Here is a 24,266-nt window from a genome sequence, read left to right as displayed (position 1 = left end):
TAGTAATCAGACCCTATTCAAGCAGACACAGCAGCAGACCGATCCACCCTAACCAAGCTCTCCATCTCCGTAAACACCGTAGTATCGCTCTGCTGCGAGACCTCCGTGAGCATCATCACCTCCCACGTGAGCACGTCCTGGTACCCGCTCAACAGGCCCATACCTCTCTCGGCGCGAGTCTCGCCATGCTCGCCATAGCCCATGCCAAACATCAGCGTCGGCGCCGCCGCCTGGGACGTATCGAACGAATCCTCCGCATCGTCCACGAGCTTGAGCACCTCGACCGCGCGGCGAAAGGCATACGGGAAGTACCCACGGACCTGCGGTGTCGCGCCGATCGAGAACTTCTTCACCATGCGCAGCAGCACCTTGGCAAACCCAAGCGCGTGATCCGTCTTGATACGCTTCTTGAGCGAGGGCGGCGCAAGGAACGCGACCGCATACAACGCGAGGAGGATCCGCTCGACGTAGCTGAGCCAGTCGATGTTCATGATCACCGAATAGTCGTTCTCCGTGACGGGCAGCCGATGCACGAGAGCCTCGACCATGTGCCAGAGCCATTCAGACGGGACGGCTTGAGAGAGCACGCGGCGATTGTCGTCGGGATGGAAGAGCCGTGCGAATATGCCCGATGCTGCGTCGGCCAATGATGGCGGTTTCGGCTGGTGCATTACGGGCTGAATTCCGCTCATCACAACGCAGGCGAACGGTGACACCGCTTCCACCGGATCCGACAGGTAAGATGACAGAAACTCGAACGCCTGTCGGGCATTTTCCGAAGCCTGCTCTGGAGACGAAGTGAGGTCGACATGTTCAGCGATGTTGACTAGAATATACAGGACATCTCTGCGAAGCGTGAGCAGGTCTTGGAGGGACAGGGCAGGTGAAGCTGGGCGCGGAAGCGAGTCCGCTCCAAGAGGTGCCATTTCGCAGAGTCGGAGGATGATGGACAGAAGTCTCTCGTGCTTGGCGAAATAGGCCATATTCTCAGGCAGAGTGGACAGGTTGCGCAAAATATTCAAGATGGTCAAAATAGTCTCCCCATACCTGGGGCGTGGCCCGTTATTGGGATCCCTCCATCCATGCTTGGCCTCCAGGCCGGCAAATGGCTTCGCTCCTTCTTCCACTAGAGCGTTCACCAGCTCGCGGTGAGTCCGAATGCGCTTCTCGGTCGCAGGGGCTGTGTCGCTGCTCCCGTGCTTCTCGCTCGCGTCCCCCTCAAGCCCTATGTCTTCCAAAATGTCGAGCACCTCCTCTAAGAGGTCCGGAGCATATGTAATAGGAAAGCCCGAGTCTTTACTATTAGGGAAACGCATGAGCGTCAGCATCGTGAAGGTCATGAGCGCATAGCTCAGTTCCGTCGCCAGGCGCGAGCGCAGTGACAGCGCCAGCGCCTCGATGTCGACTTGGCCCCATTCGTTCATGTCTTTTATCGGCCGATGCGAGGCGCGGATCAACTCATGCTGAATTGCGTCCAAGTTCCTGCCACCCGCGGTGTCGTCCTCGCGCAACAGGGGCACATACTCGATTTTTCTCCGCGAGGGCACGCGGATTGTACGCGGTACCGCTGCGACAGGTGTAGCGTGGCCGTTTGCTGTTCCAGAAGGGGGTACCGAATTTCGATCCAGACCAACAGACTGCAGCCGACTCAATGGTCAGAATACTCGGGTCAACGGAAGAATCACGAGGATACTCACGGCCCGCAGGTCTGATGAGTCTGAACCACCTGAACACGATGTCAGTGACACGATGGGAGCGTGCTCTTAGTAGTCTCACCTGTCTTCTGTCTAACGCGCTTTGCGTCTGCTTCTTCCGGTTCCCGCGTCCTCTTACGACCTTCTGCATCTGCGTCGGTTCCGTTCGCGGCTTGTCCAGTACCCGGCAGTGAGACGCTGCCCACCCGTGAATGAGGTCGGTTTGACAGGCTTGCTCCGGACAAGAGGGAAGCCGTTGATGCAGGCATGCCTTGGGAAGCATTCATGCCTATAGATGTGGATTGTTGAGCGATATGCGGCGTGTGCGACAGGCCAGTGGGCGTCATTTGCCTGGCCGAGGAGACCCCAGCGGCAGAGTCAAGACTGTGTAAGGAACCCGGGGTAGAAATGGATTGCCCCATGCTTCCCAGGCTTATGTTCGAGTCAGTGCTCATACCGGGCATCGCACCCATCTGGGAGGAACCCGGTAAACTATCGCTTACGGACCCTGCGTTATGCGCGTTTCCTGGAAGCTGCTGGGGGTTGGGGCGCATATTGGGCAGCATCCCCCCGTTCTGCTTGCGATAAGCCTCCTCGAACGGGCCCAGAAGCATGGACACGGCTTGTTTGAGAGCAGGCAAGACCGACTGCTGGCCGTTGGGCTGGGGTTCAGGCAGTTGTTCGGGTAAGTTCATGTGGCGGAGCACGGCGGGCCAGTAGTTGTACTCTTCTATCTGTGAACGCAAGAGTGTCAGATAGATGCACAGCACAGTTAGAAGACCTGGAACGCACCCTCGCGAGGCCACCCGCCTGCACCACAAGAATCCACATCTTGTACAGGTCCACATCCCTGTTTGCTATCCGGATGGTGCCAATATCGTGCGGGGAGATCTCGAGTCCCTTCCAGATAGACTGGTTTATATCGAAACCATCGGGATATTGCACGCCAATAAGCTGCGGCGGAAGGCGGTTCGTGCGCAGGTGGATCTTGAAGAGGTTGCCCAGAAACTGTCGCTTCTGCTGCTGGAAGTGGAGGAGACGTTGTTGTTGCTGGATGGCCTGCGGGTTGGCGAGCTGGAGGGGGGGTGAGCACGCGAACAGGAGAGCGGGAGCGGAGAGGGGCCACTGACATTGGTCGCGGACGCGAAGGGATTGGGTTGGTCGTGCATGTGGTCGTGATTCTGGGGCTGTGGCTGGTTTGGCTGGAAAGGGAGATCTGGGCGGCGGAGGAGCTGTGGCACTAATCCTCCGAAATAAGGCACCGAGGTTCCGCCAGGTGCAGAGCGGTTCCCCGCCTTTGCCAGACTCGTCGCCTGCAGCGCCGCCATCTGTTTCGCCGTGTACGGGTCCAGATTAAACGAAAGCCCCCCGTCGACGCCCCCGGACGACCCGTCGTTCTGCTGCCTGCGGGGGTGTCACAAAGCACGGCAGAGAGGGGATAAGGCGAACACGCACATCATAATTCAGCTAGCCGGCTTCTCGTTCGAACGCGCAGCCAAGAGTGTGCTCCGCTGACTTTCGCGGCCTCGAAGACAGCGTTGTCCTCTTCCGGCAAACGACAACAGCCGCCCCGCGTGACTCAGCACCCGCGTCCTTCATGCCTCCCTCGGAAATCGACGACATCTTTGCCTCCAAGGGCAAGCTTGTCCCTGCTTCTGCACTCCCGCCTGAATCTCACGCTGACAAGAAAAAGAAGAAAAAGAAGAGCGAGAAGAGGAAGCGCGAGCTTGAGGATGACACAAAGAACGAAAACCCTGCCAAACGCCGTGCACCAGAGACAGTGCTCGACCCATCTATCCGCACGCCTGCTGCTGTCTCTCACAGGAGCGATGCGAAGGTGCACAAGAGTGTAAAGGTGTCGACAAAGAAACCCAAGCTTGACAAGGAGGAAGAAGAGCGCTTCAAAGACTCCAGAGGCTCCGGGCCTAGTATGTTCTTATGTATGTACTCCGATTGTCTCTTGCGAACGGTTCGTCTGCAGGGCGTAAGACGGAGGAAGGCTTCGCTATATATAAGGTGGACGAGCTCGGTATCACCGACGAGGGTGGTGGTGAGTGGATCTTCAGTGCCGTATGCAATCTCAACATAACCTGACGCACGAAAAGACACACCATTATGTCCGTTTGATTGCCAGTGTTGTGAGCAGTCCAAGTATCTGCACTATGACCACGCTGACGACAACGCTCTAGGTTTCTGATAATATATCCCATGTACTAGTAGATGTATGCAAGATACCCCACGTTCCATCGATGTCATCGCATGTGTGCAAGTTCCTCAAACGGCTGGATCAAATCTGCTCTACCATTGTACCATGGCTTCGCAGGGTCAACGTGCACCCGGCATCGATCCTCTCTCTCATGCACTCTGCCAGCTCGTTCACGCGACAGGATGATCATGCATACACTATGGGAGGCAGATCTCTCCTCGTTTGTCTCCAGTCCATTTGAAGTGAGTTTTACGACCGCCTCTGTCCATAATGTATCTTATCTTTCTGTTAATCCTCAGAAGCACTTGCACCGATCGTGCACACGTAGGCTCTATCGAAGCCTCGTCTACCTCACCAATGGTTGTGCGAGGTCAAAGTGCAGCCGATATCAACTTTTCCTTGACTTAGTCTTCTATCAAGCCCTATTCACTTGTTGAAGATTGTTGGCCCTTTACGCCTTACGCATTTGGGAGACATCCTGAGGCACTAAGCAATAGTCTACCAGACAAGATGTATAGAATGCCTGCGTTGATGTCGTGAAGACTGATCGCTCACTATAGATTCGTGACGCAAAGCAGTCTGTGTGTATGCCGTTCATAAGCAGCGAAAACCGATGCTACTGGTCGGTCATTGTTGAAAGCGCAGTCGCTTCACCATAAGAAGGCTACTAATGTACCCAAACGGTATGCATTCGGAGGTCAAATTGTAGCCAAGAGAAGGCATGATACCATTGTGCACTAGTCCGACGTGTTAGTCAAGGATATCCGGAGCGTTCCCGCGGAGGTTGAAGGAATTGTCTCGTCTGCCCACGGGAGACTACGACGTGTCGGCTCTGTGTGTCGCAGCTTAGGGGACAATTGTTCTTCTGAAAAGTGAGATTTTGCCCTGCATTCCTGCTGTCGTTGTCTGTCTTTTCCTTCATACCTGTCGTACCGGGATTTATACTGTTGTCAAAAGCTGTGTACCTATAGCTAATTCAATTGAATCATGTTCACGTAACATTATCCGGCCGTGTGCCTCCGCCGTCCTTCGACCATTCTGGTTACTCCAACACTTGCCTGCTGCGATGCAGATGAGATGCTCCGTCCGCTCGGCACCGAACACAATCGACTCGTACAGCGATGTGCAAGGAGCTTACAAGATATCCTGTACATAAGATCCCGCTTGGTGGCTGAGCACGGGGCGCTGTGCACTTGATCTGGGACATCTCCGAGCCAAAGCCACGCCCAACTCCATTCTCATCGCAAACCGCCATGGGGCCCACAGAGCCTCCGCCGACGTATACAGTCGACCCGCAGGACGATGAAGAGGCGCTGTCCGAGGCGGGCAGCGCGACTATCGAACCGCAGATTCTCATTATTCCGACTGGAAACGGCGTAAGCTTCCAGAAGGGCTACCTCGGTGCAGACGGCGAGCACGCTGCCATCGAGGGCGAGCTGCAGTTGAAGTGTGCTGACACTTTCCGCTATGAACGAGTGTACGTCCCCCTCTTGCTCCGTCCTTGGCATGATGCTGATGGCGTCCGACTCACTCAGGACTGTGTCCCTGCGCACTGTTGAATCTGCGTATGAGGCAGAGATCGAACTAGGGGCCTCGGAGGTTGTATTACATTCATCCTCCAGCTCTGACATAGAGGCTCGTTCGTCCGTACAGCGCGCAAGCTTCCCGTTCGCGATCCCGCTCCCTCCGGATACGCCCCAGTGCATACACACACCACATTCCTCGCTCACGCACACCGTCACCGCGAATATATATGCTCCGGCATTCGGTGACCCCATCCTGACGAAATCCATAACCGTACACACTCGGCGGTATTCATCACATACGTTGACATGTCCGCCCGCTCCGGTGACGCGGTCGCTGGAGGTGCCAATGCGCGTGGAGGTGCAGGTGCCGCGGAGGACGTTCAAGGTCGGCGAGCCGTTGCCGGTCTACGTGACCGTGCCTGTGCCACCGCGGGAGCTCGTCGTCCAGCAGGGGGTGAGATTACGCAATGTCCGCGCGGAGCTAGTCCGGTGCGTCAAGCTCAAGAGAGACCAAAGCTCTTCGTTTAGCTCAGACGTTCCTGTTGAGACGCCGCCAGATAAAGATGGTGGCTCTACGCTCTCTCAAGTGACGAGTCCAATCGCCCGAGATACGTCGTTTGAGGATGTGGATTATGCGCCTTCCGCCCGCACACCTCAAGACAGCAAAGTAATAGCATGGTCGGGTGCTTCATGTCGACTACACCCAAGGCGTCCAATACGCATCCGACTCATCATACATTCGCCGACGGATTCTCCGCTCGCCGAACCCAGCCAGAATCTCCCCACCGCAGAGTTCTATCCTCCTGATAACGTCGAATGTGCTTCGATCTCTCAGACGACCTTGCTGCACTCTGTGACGTTTAGTCTGCGCATTCGTGTGGCGTTCATGCACATGCATAGTCGTACCGAGCGCATATCGGTGTTGTCAATGCCCATCACCCTTCTTCCTCCTACAGCCCCGCTACCGGAGCTCGAGGAGTCGTTGGACAATGCTTACTACAAGAAGCATGATCGCCCCCCTGCACGGACTATTAGAGCGGACGACGCCGACGCGCCGCAATACGACGGAGGAGTGGCAGGGCCTAGCATTCATGGCGGTGCGCCTCCTCCGTTCGAGGAACGGGAAGCACCCCCGCCGTTCTCCACAGCCGAACCTGAAGCCTCCACCTCCTCGCGGCTTCCTACTTTCCTCGAATCCGAGCACGAGATTTTCGTGCCCTCTGCAGAGGATCCTTCCATGACGCCACCGCCATCGGGGCCTGACTTTGCCATTGAAGGCGAGGGAACGCTCTTCGGTTTCCCGCCATCAGAGCAATTCGATGGCTATGCGGATATGGATCGCTCGTTCACGCCGCCTCCTACGGTCGAGATGGCGTCGCGAGATACGGACGTGACAGGCCTCGCGAACCTCAACGCTAACGTAGCGATTGAGGCGCTGGGGCTCGCGCTGGGTTTGGAGCATGTCGAGGAGGATTTGTGTGATGGACCGCCACCGCCTCCGCCTCCACCAATGGACGACCCTTCTGATCCACCGCCATCCATCGACTCCGATTTCCGTGGCCCATCAGGAGTCCACCACACTCCTGCGCCACATCTTGCTACGCCTCCTAGGGAACACTCCATTCATTCTCCACCGAATCACGACGATACTGAGTCTCACGCACATGCTCCTCCGCCTTATCGTGTGCCTTACAGCGATGTACCTCAGGACCATGGGACCGGACCCCCTCCGTACATGGACTTGGTCCATCATTCACACTGACTCTACCGCTTCGCATTTCTATCGGTCACCGCTCTAATTTAGATGTTCTGCACCAGCATGCTGAGATCTGAAGTTCGCCTGTAATAGTAAGCAAATACATGTAATACGAAACGGAAACCATATAGATCAGACGGAAGAACACAACAACGTAGAGATAACGGTAATAGTGTAACAAAGAGCGCAGTCGTGATCATGAAACGGTGCTGCCAACTGTTCGTGCATATATGCTGCATTCGCTCGTCAATCAGCAGTTGCAGGCGTCCTTGTTCTGAGCGGCGTTCTGCTCTAGGTTGACGCCGCCCTCCTGCGCAGTGCCTGGACGACCAGTAGCGCCTGGACGACCAGTTCCTCCGCGAGAGGAAGCGAGGATCTGGTCGATGGGAATCTTCTTGGCTATCAGGTTCCAGAGGATGTCGGTGTCAGTTTAAATCGCCAACGCAGGGATAATATCTCACCAATTTCCGTGAATATCTCTACAACTCCCTCGCCGGTCTTCGCACTCGTCTCAAAGAAGAGGAGACCAGCTTCCTGGGCATATGCCTCGGCCTCTTCGCGAGGAACCTGCCTGAGACTCTCCGCTTCTCCACCCTGAGACTCAGCGTTCTCTCCGGGGGTGGCAGTCGCATCGTCAGCCTCTTCCTCACCATCGAGGTTTGGTGTGGGGGATGATGACGTCGGAGAGGGTTGTACAAGGTCGACTTTGTTTCCAGCGAGGGCGATGACAATGTTGGGGTTGGCTTGTCTCTGCAGCTCCTTCACCCATGTCTTCGCCTTCTCGAGACTGGATGCCTTCGTGACATCGTAGACAACTACAGCAGCTTGAGCATTGCGATAGTACATGGGCTATTGCAAAACGTACAAGACATCAGTTTGTGATGACAGCAGTCGTAACGAGGTAACCCACAGCAAGAGAGTGGAATCGTTCCTGGCCGGCCGTATCCCAGATCTCATATCGTAGGATACGATCCTCGAGGCGACATTTCTGCGTCAGGAATGCGGCACCAATCGTAGGCTCCTTGTTGGGTTGGAACTCATTGTTGACCTTCACAGTGCATCAGGAAGGTATAATGGTAGCGCATGAGCCAGTTGACTTACGAATCGCAGCACTACGGACGACTTCCCCACAGCGGCCTCGCCTGCAAATCATATCAGCACCACGTCTTGCACCCAGATAAATATCGTTCAATGAATCGACTTGTAAACAGATGCCCTGTCATGACATGGTTCTTTGCGTTCGAGCAAGTTACGAGCAGCAGACGATGGCGCGAGATTTCACTGCACAGTCATTGTAGTAACCAATCTCACCTAATAAGACCAGCTTGACTTGCACAGAGCGTTCTGTTGAGCCTGAAGCACCGTCGGCCATGTCTACAGGATGCAGGGAAGGGGCTTAGAAGGGCGGATAGCGGTGGCGTAACGAGAACCGCGTGGAGGGTGATTCCGGTTGACCGCCAGTTGTTGTTACTGCCTGTTTGCTGTGTTGCCGGATATGTAAAGCGCTCACGAATCGCTGCGCGTGCCATATGCTCTGCTGTTTGTATCCGCTCAACAAATGCGCACGAACATGTACAATGTATTATTGATTTAGAAAGAAATCAGACAACAAGCGCAGAAGTGTTGGTGCCAAAGGGTATGGATATCTCGTAGAACGGCTTCAGCTCATCGCAGGTCACGTAAATACCATTGTCAATCTCGACTCTTGGAGACACCGTAAACACAGCAGGACATTCGAAAGCAATATCTGCGGCGGTGATGGCGGCGTCTTTAACGAAGTCTTCTGTGCCAGAGACCGTTGACAGCGTTTCCCCCAATCGTTCGTCGACTCCCCGCTTGTGCGTGGAATGAGCGGCAGGCGAGTTTGGCAATGCGGCGGTTTGATCGTAGAAATAGAACGGCGTGCTCTTGTAGGTGCTGACCTGCTTCTGGAGGAACGCAGCATACTTCCCTTTTGGGTCTCCGTATGCCGCGGCCACAGCAGCGACATGAGGGAAGATGTCTGAAACTGCCTCACTGCCAGGGCTTAGACCCATCACGTAGTCGAGAGCAGTTTGGATAGTCGCGCCATACTTGGACTTCGCGCTCCACAGGTTGAGCCCAAGTTGATCGCCTATCTTCGCATTGGTCTGGATAGACATTTGAATATAGTAGACGTTGCAGTATGAGGAGCGCTACTTACGATCATAGCTTCCAGATTGAAGCACCTGTAATGGTAAGGCCTTGTCCTGACGGCCTCGAAGGGTTGTTCCCCAGAAGCAGCGACCTGATCCAGGTATTGATTCGAGAAATAGTTTTGAAGAGCAGTCATCGCGCCATTGGTGTCACCTACATATAGCTTTGCAGCGGCAATCTGGCTGGTGTAGAAGGTGAAGTGGTTGCTGCAAGGAGCATCGATCATCTCATTGCCAATATATATATGCATACGCGGAAGTGCTTACTTAGGCGTGGATGCGGTCTGCTTGCCAATGTCACTTGTCTGCAGCCACGTTATGTACTGGTTCATCCAACTTGTCATCTCCTTGTCTCTGGCTGACGTCCAGTCGGGGCTTCCGGCAGCCTTCAGCAACTGAATACCGTTCACAACCTTGACCAGCCCGCGCAAATCGAGAATGCCAGTGAATGTACCGACTTGATGATCCTTGCCCGGGCCTCGCACCATCTGTCCGAAGTTCATGTTGGGATGCATGCCAGTCTTGGACGACAGGAAGAACGCGTCAATGAAAGAAGCTGCGCTTTGAGAGTATGCGCTGGTCTTCTGCATAGCATAGGCGAGACTGTTGTATAGCACGGACTGGGACATGCTGACCACCGCCGGAGAGTCCGGGAGGGTTCGCACATCTGGATTGACCTTGCCGTCGTGGACTTTATACGGACATGTCGTCCAAGCTGGTAGGAAACGTTCGTGAGCTAATACCACGTTATACGAAGCTTGACATACTTGCGCTCGGGGCCAACGACTTCGTGGGTGATGGCGTACATGACGACTTGCTTCCTTGGCTTGTCTTTGCTGGGGCCTGAGCCGGAGCTGGTGTCCCCGCCACGGTGCCGATTGAACTTGATGTACTATCAGTTGCAAGGCTAAGCTGAGAGACGTTGTCGGTCGGTGTAGGAAGCGCTGAGGTATCATTGAGCAGCGCTGAGACCTCGGCTGTCGGTAACAAAGTAGTGTCGGTCGTCGACGGGTCGCCAGCAGGCAGCCCATCGTCTCGTCTGATATGTTGCAGATCCACCGAGGACGCTCGTTTGACTTTCCTCATGCGACGATGTGAGCCGAAGATGCCTCTGCTTCGCTTTGAGGATATGTCTGAATGCTCTCTGACGATGAGAAGAGCCAGACTGTCATCGTCCCCATCGTCGTACGGGTCGGAATCGGTACTCGGATCAGAGTCCGGATCTGCATCGTCAGGGCTATCATCAGATTCATCGCTAGAGTCATCTCCGTCATCGCCGCCATCGTCCGAGCCCGGATTGGACAGATGTGTTGTGCCTTTCGAACACCAGTTACAATCAGGCCAGTGGCTACCGTAAAGGCTCAATGGACAAATCTTTGTACAGTCAATTTACACGTACTATGGTGCCCAGCTCAGATAGTCCTGGGGATCTTCGCTTGGAGGGGCTACGCTTCCCTTGTCCACAACAGCTGCCATCAGAGTCAGTCACTCATCGGACAGCAGATTAAGGAGGACGTACTCCACGGCCCGGACTTTGCAGAACTGCCAGCACTGCTGACGATACTCTTCCGGGAACTTGCAGTGTCACTCGACCCAGAACTACTGCCTTGCTTAAGCACATAGTTGACGTTCACCCAGTCGTTCGAATCGGCTGAGGTGCGCTGCTCAAGGCTGCACTCGTGGATGAGGTAAGAAGGACGTACCAGCAACGACAATGACCATCATCGCCACAGTACCTGCGGCAATTGCATTAATTCTACGCATGGCGATGGTAAGATACTGCTGAAGCAAATTCGAGTGAAGATTGAACAAAAGAATCCAGTGCTCGGCTTGCCAGAAGCCTCAGAGTATAGTCCGGCTGTCGCAGGGAGAACGGAGACTACCGCCCAAGGACGACAGCTGAATATAAGCCCAAGAGGCTGACACTGGAGAGCTCCGCCGCATGTTGCAATCCTGACCGGTGCCAACAGAAGAACATCGATGCCTGCCAGCCCCAAAGGCAAACCAGGACATACCCAAACAGCCAGTCACTCAAATGCGGATCAGATCATAAAGTTTCCCACCAATGAGGTATTCATTCATTGAGTCTGAGCATGTTCAAGTCCTCGTCTTCCTCAGGCTCGACTAAAACGACGGTCAGACGGTGAAACTTGAGTCAGCAGCCAGAACCATCTCGAATCATTTTGATCTTAGCTAATTTGAGGGGTAGTGCCTAGTAGACTAGTGAAAGCGCTATCCATCGCTCGTTAGCCAGCATATGGATCTCAGCGCAGAAGGAATTGTGAAAGAGACGCGCCGTCGCTTCTCCAATGTCAGGTGGTATACGCGGTCACGTGGTCGTATGGTGTGGCCACAACTTCCGAGTTGTGCCAGGTTGCGCCTCGAAGCTTGAACTTCGTTAGCTTGAGCTTGGAACAACAAGGTTGTTGACCAGTTGCTTTCTTTGATTGAATTTGAAAACACTCTCTGTGAGAGCTGCGTTACTCCTCTAACCCTTGTATGTAAGCGTGAGTGCTTATACTTCATACTCCTGCAGCTATCAGAGACGTCATGACAATGTTTTCAAGGAAGCTGCCTAGGAGTGCATTGTCGGTTTCCATGATCGATAATTAGAACAAGGTTCCTCAGAATGTTTTCTGTAAATGAATGTCAGGGATTTCATTAGTTCAATGACAATGGTCTTCAGCCTGGTAGCTTAATTTCGTGCGCACACTGCCCAATCACACATTATGAGGCTAGCAGACATTCTTGCCGAGATAATTGATAGAAAGTGGGCTTGTGTGATTGATTTCCTGCATGAAACCTAGGAAAGGGCCGATCTTCTACCAGGGCGATGATTTCTGTCGCCATCCAGCCAATTGGCCCGGAATAGGACCCCCGCAAATCCCCCAAGAGCCTCGATCCCGGAGACCCCCCGGTGAAATGTTTGATGCCAATACCCCAAATCCGACCCCCCTGCGGCCAAAAATGTTGGATCCAAAATATGGGACCATCGCGGGCGCAGGTTCGATCCCGACTGACCCCACTTCCCACTGACGATGGGTCCCCCGGAACCTTACTGTTATGTAAATTAACAGTAGCCTGAGATACTTATATTATACCACATAATTACAATCACCCCAAAATGACTTGTAACAATGAATCACAGCGCGCTAAAGTGTCAAAATAGGTCGGAATGGTGTTTTAACGATGTTTTACGGTTTTCAACAATTGTAACAATTTTATACAACTCCTAACCATTTTAACGAGTTTTTACGATGTTTTGAGGTTGGATCCCAAATCTACCCCATATTGCCCCCTTTTGGAACGAGGTTCAGTCCAAAATACCCCATTTCGGACCATTTTCGAGACCCCATATCGAGCTTCAGCGGGATCGAGGCTCTGGGGGGATTTGCGCTGGTCCTCCCGGAGTGCGGCCGGCGCTTCTATTCTAACTTTTCGTCCACTGCGAGCGTCTGTTTGCCTGGCCCCATGGTGCAATGATCTGCAATCCATGAAAGTTCTCAAAACATGGTGAGCACTGTTGCCCCAGCAAGCACAACGGTTGTGCTCCGAAAGCGCAAGAGAGGTGCTGCATCACTCGTTCTCCGTGTGCCGTCTTCACCGTCTCCAAGCTATCGCTCTCAGTCGGAATCCGAGTTCGAGCCTGTTCCTCAAATTTCCTCGTCATCTTCGGCGTCACTCCATGCAAAGCAAATCAAGAAAATTAGGAACAAGTCGTACCAGTGCACACATGAGGGATGTGGGAAAGCATACTCCAAACCGTCGCGCCTGGCCGAGCATGAACGATCACATACAGGAGATGTACGTACTTTGTTTACACGAACGTTGTACTGTATCTCAACCTGCTCCAGAGGCCGTTCATTTGTCATGTATGTAAGAATACATATCTACGCGACAGCCATCTACAAGCACATGCGCGGACGCATCAACCCGATTCTGCGAAACCTTTGGTTTGCGATGAACCTGGTTGTGAAAAGCGCTTCTGGACGTCACAGCATCTACGCGTGCACCAGCAGCTGCACAAGGGGGAAAAACCTTTCAAGGTTAGCTTGTGCTCGCTAAACTTCTCCTCCCGCTGAAATCGCCTGCCATGGATAGTGTACGGAACCTACCTGTCAGGCCTCCTTCGGGAAACATCATCAATTGAGGGAGCATGTTTGCACAAATCACGCCCTTCAAGGGACTAAGCCTTACCGGTGTGAACATCCTGAGTGCACAAAATCATTTCTTACCAACCAGAAGCTCCGGGCCCATGCCAAAACCCACACCGGTGAGCTGCATCTCGCGTCGATTTTGCAGGATCTCTCATTCAAAGTTGTCCGCAGAGAAACGCTACACTTGCGTCCACGAGTCGTGTCTGCCCGCACCGGGTTCAGCCCCTACATATTTCCAAACCTGGTCGACTCTTCAGCATCACATGCGGGCGTCTCACCCGCCCACTTGCCCGTACCCATCCTGCAACGGAAAGGCGTTTGCTGCACAGAAGGGACTCCGTGCCCACCTGAAGCTACATTCCGAGCGCGATCTCGAGGCTGAGCTCGCAGCTGCTGAGACACTCCCATCTGAGGATGGAGAAACACCGAAAAAACGGCGAAGAGGAGGGGAAGTTGGCAGAGATTGGATCTGCGCTGAGGAAGGCTGTGGAAAGGACTTCAAATCTGTGCGAATCAAATCATGCGCCTCTTCGCTAGGCTTGAGACTCACATCTGATGCAGAAAAAGGCTCTCACCAGTCACCATAATGTCAGTCATCTCGGTCGCCGAGATTTCATCTGTCCGCATGCGGATTGCCGTCGTGCGTTCGGTTACAAGCACCTCCTCCAGCGGCATGTCGCCAAAATCCACCGCGCAAAGTCTCCGTCGAGTTCCGAGTCTGACACACAAACAGATCAAGAATCTGACGGTGATGTAAGCGCGGAGGAACATCGCAAGACGGCGTTGAGCATCGATTTCATCACAGGACATGCATACCAAACACGCTCACAGACCCGTTTCAAGAATCCTGCCAACTTGCAGTGCCCATACCCGACTCTGCCTCCTTCGTTCGTCCTAAATGAGGTGCCAACGTCGGCCAGCGGCCAAAGCGGCGGTTGCTGCCGATTCGTATTCAGTCGGGCTTATGATCTTCGCAGGCACTTGCAGTCCGAGCATGGTCTGGTAGTCGAGAAGGGCAGCGTTGACGAGTGGGTGCGCAATTTGAAACATGACCGGCTGTCGGAAATGCCACTTCTTGTCCGCAGCTGATGCGAATTGTCTCATCATGAGTCGCAACCGAATAGTGCTTGCTACCAGGCTCCCCTACGCTACTTCAAATGTACGATGATCTACATCTCACGACTGACCTACGTAATGATGCTGCACAAAATACCGAATCGTGTATGAGCGGTTTGCCACACGACTTTGGCACAATTGCAGACCAGTGCACCCTCCACGCGATGATCTACGGCTATCCACAGATTTTAAATACATCCAGGCGGCATGAAGTCTTGTCCTAGTAAACAAATTGCGAGACAGACTGCGCCTCCTTTGAGCCCCGATCCTCCTTGATCATGTCCGCACATTTCTCGGCGACAGCTACAGTTGCAGCTGCGGTATGAGCACTGAGAATGTGAGGAAATATGCTTGAGTCTGCAATACGCAGGCCCCGGACTCCGTGTACCCGCAAACGGTCATTCACCACCCCATCTATCCCGTTCTCGCTTTCCGGCGCCATCCTGCAGGTAGATGTGTAATGAAAAGATGTATGACACCATTTCCTGACGAATGCATCAACGTCTTCGTCTTTCTCGCTGGCAGGCACCTCGAAGCTGATGATAGGATACCCTTGGGCCGCAACCTGTTTTCCCAGCCACAATGCGAGTCGCACAGTCTTACGCTTTATGACCCTATCATGCTCAGTTGACAAGTATTGCGGGTCGATGATTGGGTCGTCGAGAGGATGGCTGGAAGCAAGGCGGACGGTGCCCAATGAAGTTGGTCGGAGCGCTATAGCAAGGAATACTAGGCCACCGTCTCCCTTCGACTTGGATGACACCAGGTCGCTCCACGCAATCTGTATTCAGAAATATACGTCAAAGATCATTGTAATAGTATTTCTCGCCAACTTACGGGCATGATCTCAATATCAGGTAGGTTGGCGGGTAGCGCTGCATCTTCGTCCGCTTGGACTGCGTAATAATGCGGAAGTCGGAGTCGAATAAGCGAGATTGAACGAAGATAGACATTTCAAGGACAGGAGCGAGCAGTAAGCCTATCCCGTAGAACATGTAGAGCTTTGAACAGAAGCCATGGCCGCATTTGCAACTTGATTAGGGAGTCTGCCAATGACATACGAAATTGTACAAGGATGAACATATGATCTTGCTGCGGCGGAGGGTATTGATTAGCGTCAATTAGAGAGGCATAACGTTTACCGTACCATATGGGCACGGACAGCCGCATTGTCCTTGATCACCGCCTTTGCATGGTTTTTGAGATGCTCCGCTGGACCAATACCACTGTCGATACAGCCGCAACAATGAATTGTGGACAGTTCATTGAGTAAACAGTCATACCTTAACATCAGAATCTGAGGAGAACCGATCGGGCCGGCGGTGACGACGACTTCATTCGCGAGCACGTATGAAGCGAGATGGCACCGGTCATTCGCCGATTTCAGGAAGATTCCTTCTGCTTAGTAGCTACACCATTTGCACTTTTTTGACATTGATTTTGGAGACAATTGCAGATTTCGCCGCTCGTTGACGAGTTTCTGTGGCAGGAATGCACTGAGGGTCGAGCTATGTCTTCTCGACCCGTCAATGGTGTAGTGCATTTTGGCGCATCCATGCGACGGATGTGAAGGCGAGTTCAAATCATCGATGTACGGGATATCAAGGCTTTTAACAGCCTCCATGATGCTATCAACACATCTTAGCGATTATGGCAACACCCCGAGGTGGGACAGAGCTCACTGTTTATAATAGCCCCAATAGTGTCCTTGATGAGATTTGTTGCGTCATTCCCCTTCATACATTGTTAGGCGACTTGAATGATGGTGCCACGAAAGGATACATACCCGATGTTCCGTGGGAATCATCTGCACGTAAGCGGTCTTGATCCAAGTTTGTCTCCGACTTGATGAAGTATCGTTGAAGATCGTCATAGCTTCAACCTTCGCAGCTTGCGGCACTCCGTGAATTGAATTCGGCCGGTAGTCCTCGCGTATACAACATTGCGTTAATCTTGGATGCCCCGCCCAGAGATTTGCCGTCTGTGAGCTCGATAACGCGTTCATCCGCACGCTCTTGCGGGACGGTTCCATGCACGTGTAAGCGAACGATCCGTGGCGACCTTAAAATCTGGGCAAATAGAGGAATTTGAGAGATCCAGTTGTCCTCTACCCCGCCCCGTCCCACGGAAAGTACTGATACGCCTTCGTCAGTGCTCAGTCTGTTTGCGAGCACACAACCTTCCGTGCCATCGCCTGGGGCCGAAGACATGAGCGTCAACTTCGAAGCACTTACTTAACTGCCGCGCAAAGGACTTGCTTCAGATGAATCACGATGATGCAGTCGTACGCTTCGTCGACTGAAAGGAATGTGGAGAGAAATGGCGTAACGTGTAGAGATAGATCGTCTTAGTATTTGAATCATACTCAATGAAATGAAGGCGCCAATCCAGGGTCTGAGGTGCACTTCGACATTTGGTACTGAACTGAACCACTGAGTGGACTGTTCGATGAACCGACAACCCCCGGAAGTAGATTCCAGCCAATAGCATTATTAGCTTGCATTATTATGCATCATGCATCAGTACTTCAGTACTCAGCGTTCGCACCGTCGTTCAATAACAGATGATACATACATTTCTATGACGGATTCGAGACACTGCGGCCGTCCCGCGGTTCTTGACTTTCGCTCGACTCCTTTGTTTACGCATTTGGCAAATGGAATAAAAGCAAATATCTCATCACACACGGTGTGATGATTCATCAACGTTTCACAAGTGGCCGGTCTTGAGCCTAGATCATTGCTCCATCAAGACTCCTTATCCCAGATGCACAACCGTCTTCTAAGATAGTACGTACGCGAGAGCTCGTTGTGGTAGGGGGAAGCAATACAGGGGAAATTTTCGACATGGTGAGAACTTAGGACTTCTTCATAACTTCAGTCCATTTTCCCTTAACCAGTTCACAATGCATCGGCCGATTGAAGTGAGATGTGGCAATCACACTATGCTTTTATCTTGGTCTCCGCTAACGGCACCAGTACTGACGGCTGACAACTCGTAGGTCGGAACTTGAGCCTTGGATGCGATCTACAAAGCGGAAAATCAGCTATGGCTATAACGTCTTGTAATAAGGAATTTACCGGAGGCACGCTGTCAAAATTGTCTGAGGAACAGTTTGATGAACGAGCCATGGCGCTGGTGTCAAAATCCACTACCGCAAACGCCATTGTTCCCATGGTGGCCTTCGCCGACAAGTCTCTTGTGATGTTTCTACTGTTCAGAGTGCAGATGGTGTGGATCCATATCAAAGGTAAATTATGTGGCACCTTATGTTGCATGGAGTGTATTGGTATATGCTGCATGGATGGCACTTTGTCAGAATGCAAGGAAGCTTCATTGACCTTGTCACACGAACATACCCTTCAACCCTTCTTGTCTCTTTACCACCATGTCCTCGTCAAGCGCCCAACCGGCAACTGCAACTGACGTCGAGATGGAGGCCGCCACTGTAGAGCGTGCCCCCCCGGGGGAGTCTCCTTTGGCTAGTGAAAGTAATGTTGAACCGTTACCTGTCTCAACCCCGCCGGGAACTGCGTTCCTGCGGGACTTACTCACCGATCTGGAGCACCTCCTCCAGCGGCCCCTGCGCATGGTCACCTTGGCCAAAGACCCAGTAATCACGGAGGACCTCAGCGAGGGCATCATCGACATCGTCGACGCCCTTGCGGACACCTTCGCGGACGTCCAGAATCGACTCCTCAACAATGAGGAGGTCATGCAAACGAGAGTGGGCAAAGGGGCATCAGCCATCTTCGCCACCGTCCTCCGACAGTGCGCTGGAGACATGGACCCCCTGAGGGCATCCACGCATGCTAACCCTGAGCCCGAGCACATACAGACAGCCATCGCGAAGGGCATCGAGGCGGGCGTCCGTGCGGCGACCGTCACCATCGATGCGCGTCTATCTGCCATCGAAGCCACCTTGGCCCGATCCCGCCCGCTGCCGGTACCCCCGGGTCCCCCCGCGGGTCCGCGCAAGCAAACCGCCAAGACCTTTTCCGATGCCGCCCACAGCGCGCGCTCGGACACGGCCGCCGCCAAGCCCACCACCGCAAAAACTAACACCACAGCGCCGCCGCCACCCCCGCCGCCGACGGACAAAACCTACCATACCATCCTCATGCCGGAGCAGGTAGCACGCATCCGAGAGACCGCCCCTGCCATCTGGTATCAGCGCATAACCCAGCGCATTCAGGAAGCTGAGGCCTGGTCGAAGGTAACTTTCCGTGGCATGCGCCTTGCCCCAAACAAGGTGCTCCTAACTTTCTCTCATGATTCTCCAGACACCCTTATTCGAGACGCTTTGCGGGCCATCCGCGTCATCCTTGATCTTGAGCCCCGCGCTGCCTCCCCGGCCCCGGCGGGTGCACGCACCGTCGCGCTGCCCCAGGGCTTCCGTCCCGTTCTGCCTACTGTTAAACTCTTCGTGCCGGCGTGCCCGAGGCGCCACCCCGTGAGCGGCTCTCTGCTCACCGGGGAAGAAATCATGACCGAGCTCCGTACCAATCCTGTTTTCACGGATGTCTATTTCAACGGCATACCTGCCTTCACCACCTTTGCAGGGCCGGATGACACGCGGGAGCGCGCGCCCCTTATTTTCTCCATCGAAGACCCCAAGCGGGACTTCTGTTCACGTTTCCTACTTGGCCGTGACAACCGCGGCGAGCCCTCCATGTCTGTTTGGTTCATGGGAGCTCGACTCCTCATAAAGCGCTCTAAGGACAAACCTGTCCTGCGCCAATGCACACGTTGCTGGGCTTTGACTCACACCGAACGCTTCTGTAAGCGCAAACTGCCCCTCTGCCGCTTCTGCGGCAAGGACACCCATACTACCGATCAGCACCGCAACGCTTGCAGTGCCTGTGCTCTTGAGAACAACCCTGCGACCGTCCCGTGTCCGTCCACCCACTTCTTCTGCCGCGTTTGTGGAATCCATGGCATGCACCACGCTGCCGACCCGTCTTGCACTGCACGCGCTCAGTATCGCATTCCTTCGCTGTCCACTGTCGCTGCATCATGAATCTTACAACCGCACAACTGAATGTAGCCCGTTTGAATCCGCGGCTCCATGGCCTCCTGGCCAATTCTTCGTTTGACTTATATTTCATCCAAGAGCCGTGGTGGGGACGCATTGGGTCTGACACCCCGCACGGGGCGGAAACCGGTGCCCCTGTTTTCGGCACTATCAATGCGGCTCCCTTTAATCTTGTTACGTTCCATCTCCCTCATTCCAACCCAACACCCAGGCCACGCGTCAGCTGCCTGGTGAGGAAACACCTTTTTGACTCCTTCCATATCACGCTCCGTTCTGATATCTCTTCTCACCCGGACCTCCTCGTCTTGTCTTTCGTGTCTCGTGCGTCGCACAGTGACCAATTCTTGGTAGTTAATATCTACAACGACACGCCCACGGCTGGCCAGTCGGGCCTCTGGCACCTCCTCTCCTCTCCATTCCCACCTGACATCCCGCTCCTGCTATGTGGGGACTTTAATATGCATCACCCCCTATGGTCATGGGAGCATCGCGCCTTCCGTACCACTACCAAAGGGGCGGACGACCTGGTCCAATGGACCATCGACCATCGCCTGCAGCTGCTCACTGAGCCACATCTCCCCACGCATACTGTCGGAGGAAATCCATCCACGGGTGCTATCATCGATCTGGTATGGGCCTCAAGCAGCCCCCGTTTCGCTCTTTCACAGTATGCAGTTGAGGATTCCCCTTGGGCCTCAGACCATTCACTCATTACCTATACTATTTGCACTGAGGCCACTCCTGCGGAAGTTGACCTCGGCTTCCGCGTGGATCCGTCCCTGCGAAACGAGTGGCTTGACGCCCTCGCCATCGCCCTCCTAACCAACCCTCCTCCCCCTAGCTACTCGTCCACCCGTGACCTCGATCAGGGTGCCGTGGCAATCTTACGAGCCATCGCTGCTGCCAACATTACCACCTTTCCACCACGCACCCGCACCCACTGACCATCACAGCTATGGTGGAACGACGGCTGCGATTTCGCCCGACAACGAGTCCAAGACGCCACCAGCATCACAGAGCGTCGACACGCAAAGCGCGACCTCCAGCAAGTCATCCGCACGGCACGCAAGGAGTGGGCCATTGCGGCAGCCTCCAAACTACAACACAGCAATCCCTGGTGCCTTTTCTCGTGGACCAAGGGGCAACGCACCCCGGCGCCATCCATCATTCGCGCTCGCAATGAGTCGTTCAGCCTGCCTGACGACATCGAGCAGGTGCTCACTGAGCACTACTTCCCTTCCTCTCCGTCTCTTCCCTTCTTGCACCCTATCGTATCCCCCCCGTACCCGTCACCGCGCACACCCCACCCCCTTCTCGAGAGTGAGGTGTCTGCGGCACTGTCTTCTACTTCCCTCCTGTCAGCTCCGGACCCCTCCGGAACTTCCTGGAGGCTCGTTCAGTGGATCTGGCAGTCCACCGCACGTCACGCTCTTTATGATTTCCTAGCCGCATCTCTTTCGTTTGGACACCTTCCTTCTTCACTAAAAGTAGCAGTGCTTGTGTTCATTCCCAAACTGGGCAAGCCAGACTACACGGCGCCCAGCACGTATCGTCCCATAGCCCTGCTCGAAACCCTGAGCAAACTCTTGGAAAAAGTGGTGGCTGCACGCCTTAACTGGCAGATCGGCGCCCTGAATCTCATCCCGGGCACCCAATTTGGGGGACGATCGCAGCACTCCTGCGTCGATGTGGGCACGCATCTGACCCATACCATTCGCACCACTTGGGCGAACGGTTTCTCTGCTTCCCTTCTCTGCATGGACATCGAGGGATACTATAATAACATCCGTCACGACGTCCTGCATTCTATCCTTCTCTCACTTGGTTTCCCCACCAACAAAGTCTGGTGGATCCTGTCGTTCCTTGCTGACCGCTCCGTCTCACCCAAACTACAAGGGGAGCTCGGCTCCTCCTACCCCGTCGCCGCTCTCGGCATTCCCCAGGGCTCGCCCCTGTCACCTGTTTTATCCACCATATATTCTTCTCCCCTCTATAGCGCACTTGATCCCTTTCTCCACCCGCAGCAAACTGTTGCAGGTTACGTCGACGATTTCACGCTCCTTATAATTTCTCTCTCGCTAAAACACAATGTCACACTCATGCGGGACACCCTTCCCACCATCGCTCGTTCCCTGGGAATGCTCAGCCTCACCGTCGGCATGCCCAAAACTGAGCTCATTCATTTCTGTCCGTCGACCGCTGGTCTATCCTCTAACCCACCCTTACTCTTTCAGTGGGATGGCCGCCAAGAATGCCTGGAGCCGAAGCCCTACCTCAGGTGGCTCGGCCTATGGCTTGACCGCACCCTATCGTTTGAGCACCACATTCGCGTCATGGCAGCGCGAGCTCAGTCCCGGGTCATCGCTCTGCACCAACTCGCGAACACCCAGCGAGGCATTTCGGTCGCCCAAGCCCGTCTTCTCTACCTCTCTACTGTGTTGCCCATGCTCACCTTTGGCAGCCCCATCTGGTACAATCCCTGTGCGCCGCGCGCCCTCTTCTACCTGCTCGAACGTGTCCAAACCATGGCACTGCGGTGGTTCCTCGGAGCGTGGAAATCCACTCCACAGGTCGCCCTGAACCTAATTGCCAGCGTGCTCCCAATGAAGCAGCAGCTGCAGCACCTATCTAACCTCGCGGCTGTGCGACTACTCACCCTTCCTCGGCACCACCCAGTCGCCGCCTGCATGAGCGACCAGGCCCACCTATACCCGCCCCAATTCACCCTCCTCAACCTGTCCATACGCCATCATCGCGCGGAGCACACCCCGGTCACTGCGCTAGAGGAGGAACTGCCACGCGACTCCATGCGCACTGACCCTTTCCTCCAGCCACCATGGGAGGCGCAGCACCCGTGGGGCACGCGAATAGTCACACTCATTCCTGCTCCCTCTAAGGAAGCATCTACTCATCATGTCGACTCTGTTCTTAACCCGCTTTTATCCGCTCACTTTTCTGACCCCACAGCCCTCTGGGTGTTCACCGATGGCTCCCAAACCTCTCACCCGCTACCAGCCCCCCATCATCGTGCAGCAGGAGCAGGTGCGTGTGTCTACCATCACTCCGCCCTAAAATTTCAACATGCATGGGGAATGGGGCATCGAGCCGAGGTCTTTGACGTGGAGCTCTTCGCCATCACGACCGTGTCTTCCTATTTTCGAGGCTTCCTCACTGCCTACCCGGACATTTCCACCATTTACATCTGCGCGGACAATCGCGCCGCCCTGTCTCTCCTTTTTTCCCTGAACCCCCACCCGGGGCAGCCCTTCTCACTCACTTTCCAAAACCACCTCACGCCGCTCATGGGCGATTTTCCTAATTTAAAAATCATGCTGGTTTGGGTGCCTGGTCACCGTGGTGTACTGGGCAACGAAGTGGCTGACCGCCTCGCCAAGGCGGCTGTGTCCCAACCTGAAAGCATCCGCCCCACAATTGCGTGGGCGCAGAGGTGGGCGCGCGAGCGAGCGACCTCCTCTTGGCAGGTGGAGTATGCGGCTACTGATCGTCCCACTGCACTGCGTGAAGCCTGGCCCTGGGCTCCTTCCACCACCCTTCATTCTGTCTTCCACTTAGGAGACTTTTCTCGAAACACCGAGGGTCGATTTGTCCAGGCCGTCGTCGGTCATGGCCACATCGGCACTTTCTTTAATTCCCGATACCACCGTACCTTTCGCGGGTGCATTTGCAACCCTGCGCTCCTTAACTCACGCACCCACACTCTGCTTAGCTGCCCGCTGCACGATGACGCCCGGCGCATTCTATTCGGCATTGCCACTCCAACCCGCACCCACCTCCGCCGCCTATGGAAACACCCAGAGGGCTTGGAACGTCTCGCGTTCTTCATCGCCACCACCCCTGCTTTCACTTCTGCGAGCCTTGCGCCGTTCGACCCAGGCTAATCGCCCCCCTCGCGGCTCTGTCGCCCTTTTTCCCTTTCCCCTTTGTTGTAGCCACCCTGAGTTGCGCTGCACTGTAGCGTACGCCCGTGCCTGTACATCCTCCCTTTAAACGCCACACATAGCGTGGGATAGAAATAAATGCCAAAAAAAATACCCTTCAATATGATCATATTGAACACCTCGACGACAAGGTTCTGAGGCCACACGAGAGCCTTCCAGCCATGTCAGCGATTATGTGGCATTCTGATAGCATTGAAATACAAACTGTAATCATCTGTCACAAAGCACCAAAGCACTTAACCCAATTAAGGGCAAGTCTGCTTTTGTGACCTGCACAAATGATCCCACATAAAAAGCCTGCCACAAGGGCTAGGCTGAGGACGTGCGCAGTGGTATGCAGTCTGAAAATGGGGCTCAAAGGGCCCTTAGCCTTATGCTCACAACTAGGGGGTGAATTGGCTGTTTAGGCCGCATGCAATAGAATAATGAATCTAAGGTCCTCCCTTAGATCCTTATGGGCTTTATATACATGTAGGGCAGGGCCCCTGGCACTGTGCTACTGTGAGACCTCAGATACCTACATGTGAACATATTGTCAGAACCGGTAATGGTTCTGGACTTCATCATAGCAACTATTGACAATGGCCGTGGATACGCTGAGGTAATCCTATCTAATCCAATGAGATAAATGCCTGTAAGTGGG

The 24,266-nt window shown here is 54.2% G+C and overlaps 7 protein-coding genes across 7 annotated transcripts; 3 read left to right on the top strand and 4 right to left on the bottom strand.

The window, feature by feature from the left end:
• Nucleotides 1-17: 17 nt before the first annotated feature.
• On the bottom strand, nt 18-3,022 carry LAESUDRAFT_759031 (uncharacterized protein; the record flags this gene model as incomplete). Its single annotated transcript, XM_040912533.1, has 5 exons — nt 18-1,637; nt 1,698-1,726; nt 1,777-2,428; nt 2,487-2,768; nt 2,825-3,022. 5 exons carry the CDS (start codon nt 3,020-3,022, stop codon nt 18-20), a joined length of 2,781 nt encoding a protein of 926 aa, XP_040764600.1.
• Nucleotides 3,023-3,157: 135 nt separating this feature from the next.
• LAESUDRAFT_139999 (DUF1764-domain-containing protein) lies at nt 3,158-4,275 on the top strand. Its single transcript, XM_040901321.1, has 5 exons — nt 3,158-3,622; nt 3,676-3,744; nt 3,800-3,832; nt 3,915-4,142; nt 4,200-4,275. Exons 1-4 carry the CDS (start codon nt 3,292-3,294, stop codon nt 4,139-4,141), a joined length of 660 nt encoding a protein of 219 aa, XP_040764599.1. The 5' UTR covers nt 3,158-3,291; the 3' UTR covers nt 4,142; nt 4,200-4,275.
• An 878-nt stretch (nt 4,276-5,153) lies between these two features.
• On the top strand, nt 5,154-7,188 carry LAESUDRAFT_713993 (uncharacterized protein; the record flags this gene model as incomplete). The annotated part of the gene is made up of 2 exons (XM_040907030.1): nt 5,154-5,377; nt 5,436-7,188. 2 exons carry the CDS (start codon nt 5,154-5,156, stop codon nt 7,186-7,188), a joined length of 1,977 nt encoding a protein of 658 aa, XP_040764598.1.
• A 244-nt stretch (nt 7,189-7,432) lies between these two features.
• LAESUDRAFT_652425 (GTP-binding protein ypt5) lies at nt 7,433-8,554 on the bottom strand (the record flags this gene model as incomplete). Its single annotated transcript, XM_040904362.1, has 5 exons — nt 7,433-7,581; nt 7,644-8,031; nt 8,093-8,230; nt 8,284-8,324; nt 8,494-8,554. 5 exons carry the CDS (start codon nt 8,552-8,554, stop codon nt 7,433-7,435), a joined length of 777 nt encoding a protein of 258 aa, XP_040764597.1.
• Nucleotides 8,555-8,783: 229 nt separating this feature from the next.
• Nucleotides 8,784-10,442, bottom strand: LAESUDRAFT_652449 (chondroitin AC/alginate lyase; the record flags this gene model as incomplete). Its single annotated transcript, XM_040904364.1, has 4 exons — nt 8,784-9,311; nt 9,365-9,563; nt 9,624-10,071; nt 10,124-10,442. The coding sequence occupies 4 exons, from the start codon at nt 10,440-10,442 to the stop codon at nt 8,784-8,786; spliced, it is 1,494 nt and encodes a 497-aa protein (XP_040764596.1).
• A 2,362-nt stretch (nt 10,443-12,804) lies between these two features.
• LAESUDRAFT_743186 (uncharacterized protein) lies at nt 12,805-14,602 on the top strand (the record flags this gene model as incomplete). The annotated part of the gene is made up of 6 exons (XM_040911246.1): nt 12,805-13,160; nt 13,211-13,402; nt 13,458-13,629; nt 13,685-14,019; nt 14,075-14,266; nt 14,291-14,602. Exons 1-6 carry the CDS (start codon nt 12,867-12,869, stop codon nt 14,600-14,602), a joined length of 1,497 nt encoding a protein of 498 aa, XP_040764595.1. The 5' UTR covers nt 12,805-12,866.
• Nucleotides 14,603-14,849: 247 nt separating this feature from the next.
• On the bottom strand, nt 14,850-18,280 carry LAESUDRAFT_736719 (GMC oxidoreductase; the record flags this gene model as incomplete). The annotated part of the gene is made up of 10 exons (XM_040910713.1): nt 14,850-15,399; nt 15,527-15,630; nt 15,701-15,721; nt 15,777-15,855; nt 16,078-16,257; nt 16,412-16,451; nt 16,512-16,862; nt 17,600-17,675; nt 18,139-18,175; nt 18,198-18,280. The coding sequence occupies 10 exons, from the start codon at nt 18,278-18,280 to the stop codon at nt 14,850-14,852; spliced, it is 1,521 nt and encodes a 506-aa protein (XP_040764594.1).
• Nucleotides 18,281-24,266: the final 5,986 nt, after the last annotated feature.

The sequence above is a fragment of the Laetiporus sulphureus genome, assembly GCF_001632365.1.
Source record: "Laetiporus sulphureus 93-53 unplaced genomic scaffold LAESUscaffold_18, whole genome shotgun sequence".
NCBI classification, from domain to species: domain Eukaryota; kingdom Fungi; phylum Basidiomycota; class Agaricomycetes; order Polyporales; family Laetiporaceae; genus Laetiporus; species Laetiporus sulphureus.
Note: the sequence above shows the minus strand (reverse complement) of the source record. Positions and strands in the feature narration are given on the sequence as shown.

Excerpts from the sequence above, each read along its gene's own strand:
- LAESUDRAFT_139999 (XM_040901321.1), top strand. The coding sequence starts at position 3,292 with ATGCCTCCCTCGGAAATCGACGACATCTTTGCCTCCAAGGGCAAGCTT. Across the intron at positions 3,623-3,675 it reads CTCCAGAGGCTCCGGGCCTA|GGCGTAAGACGGAGGAAGGC; the intron begins GTATGTTCTTAT and ends GTTCGTCTGCAG. Across the intron at positions 3,745-3,799 it reads TATCACCGACGAGGGTGGTG|ACACACCATTATGTCCGTTT; the intron begins GTGAGTGGATCT and ends ACGCACGAAAAG.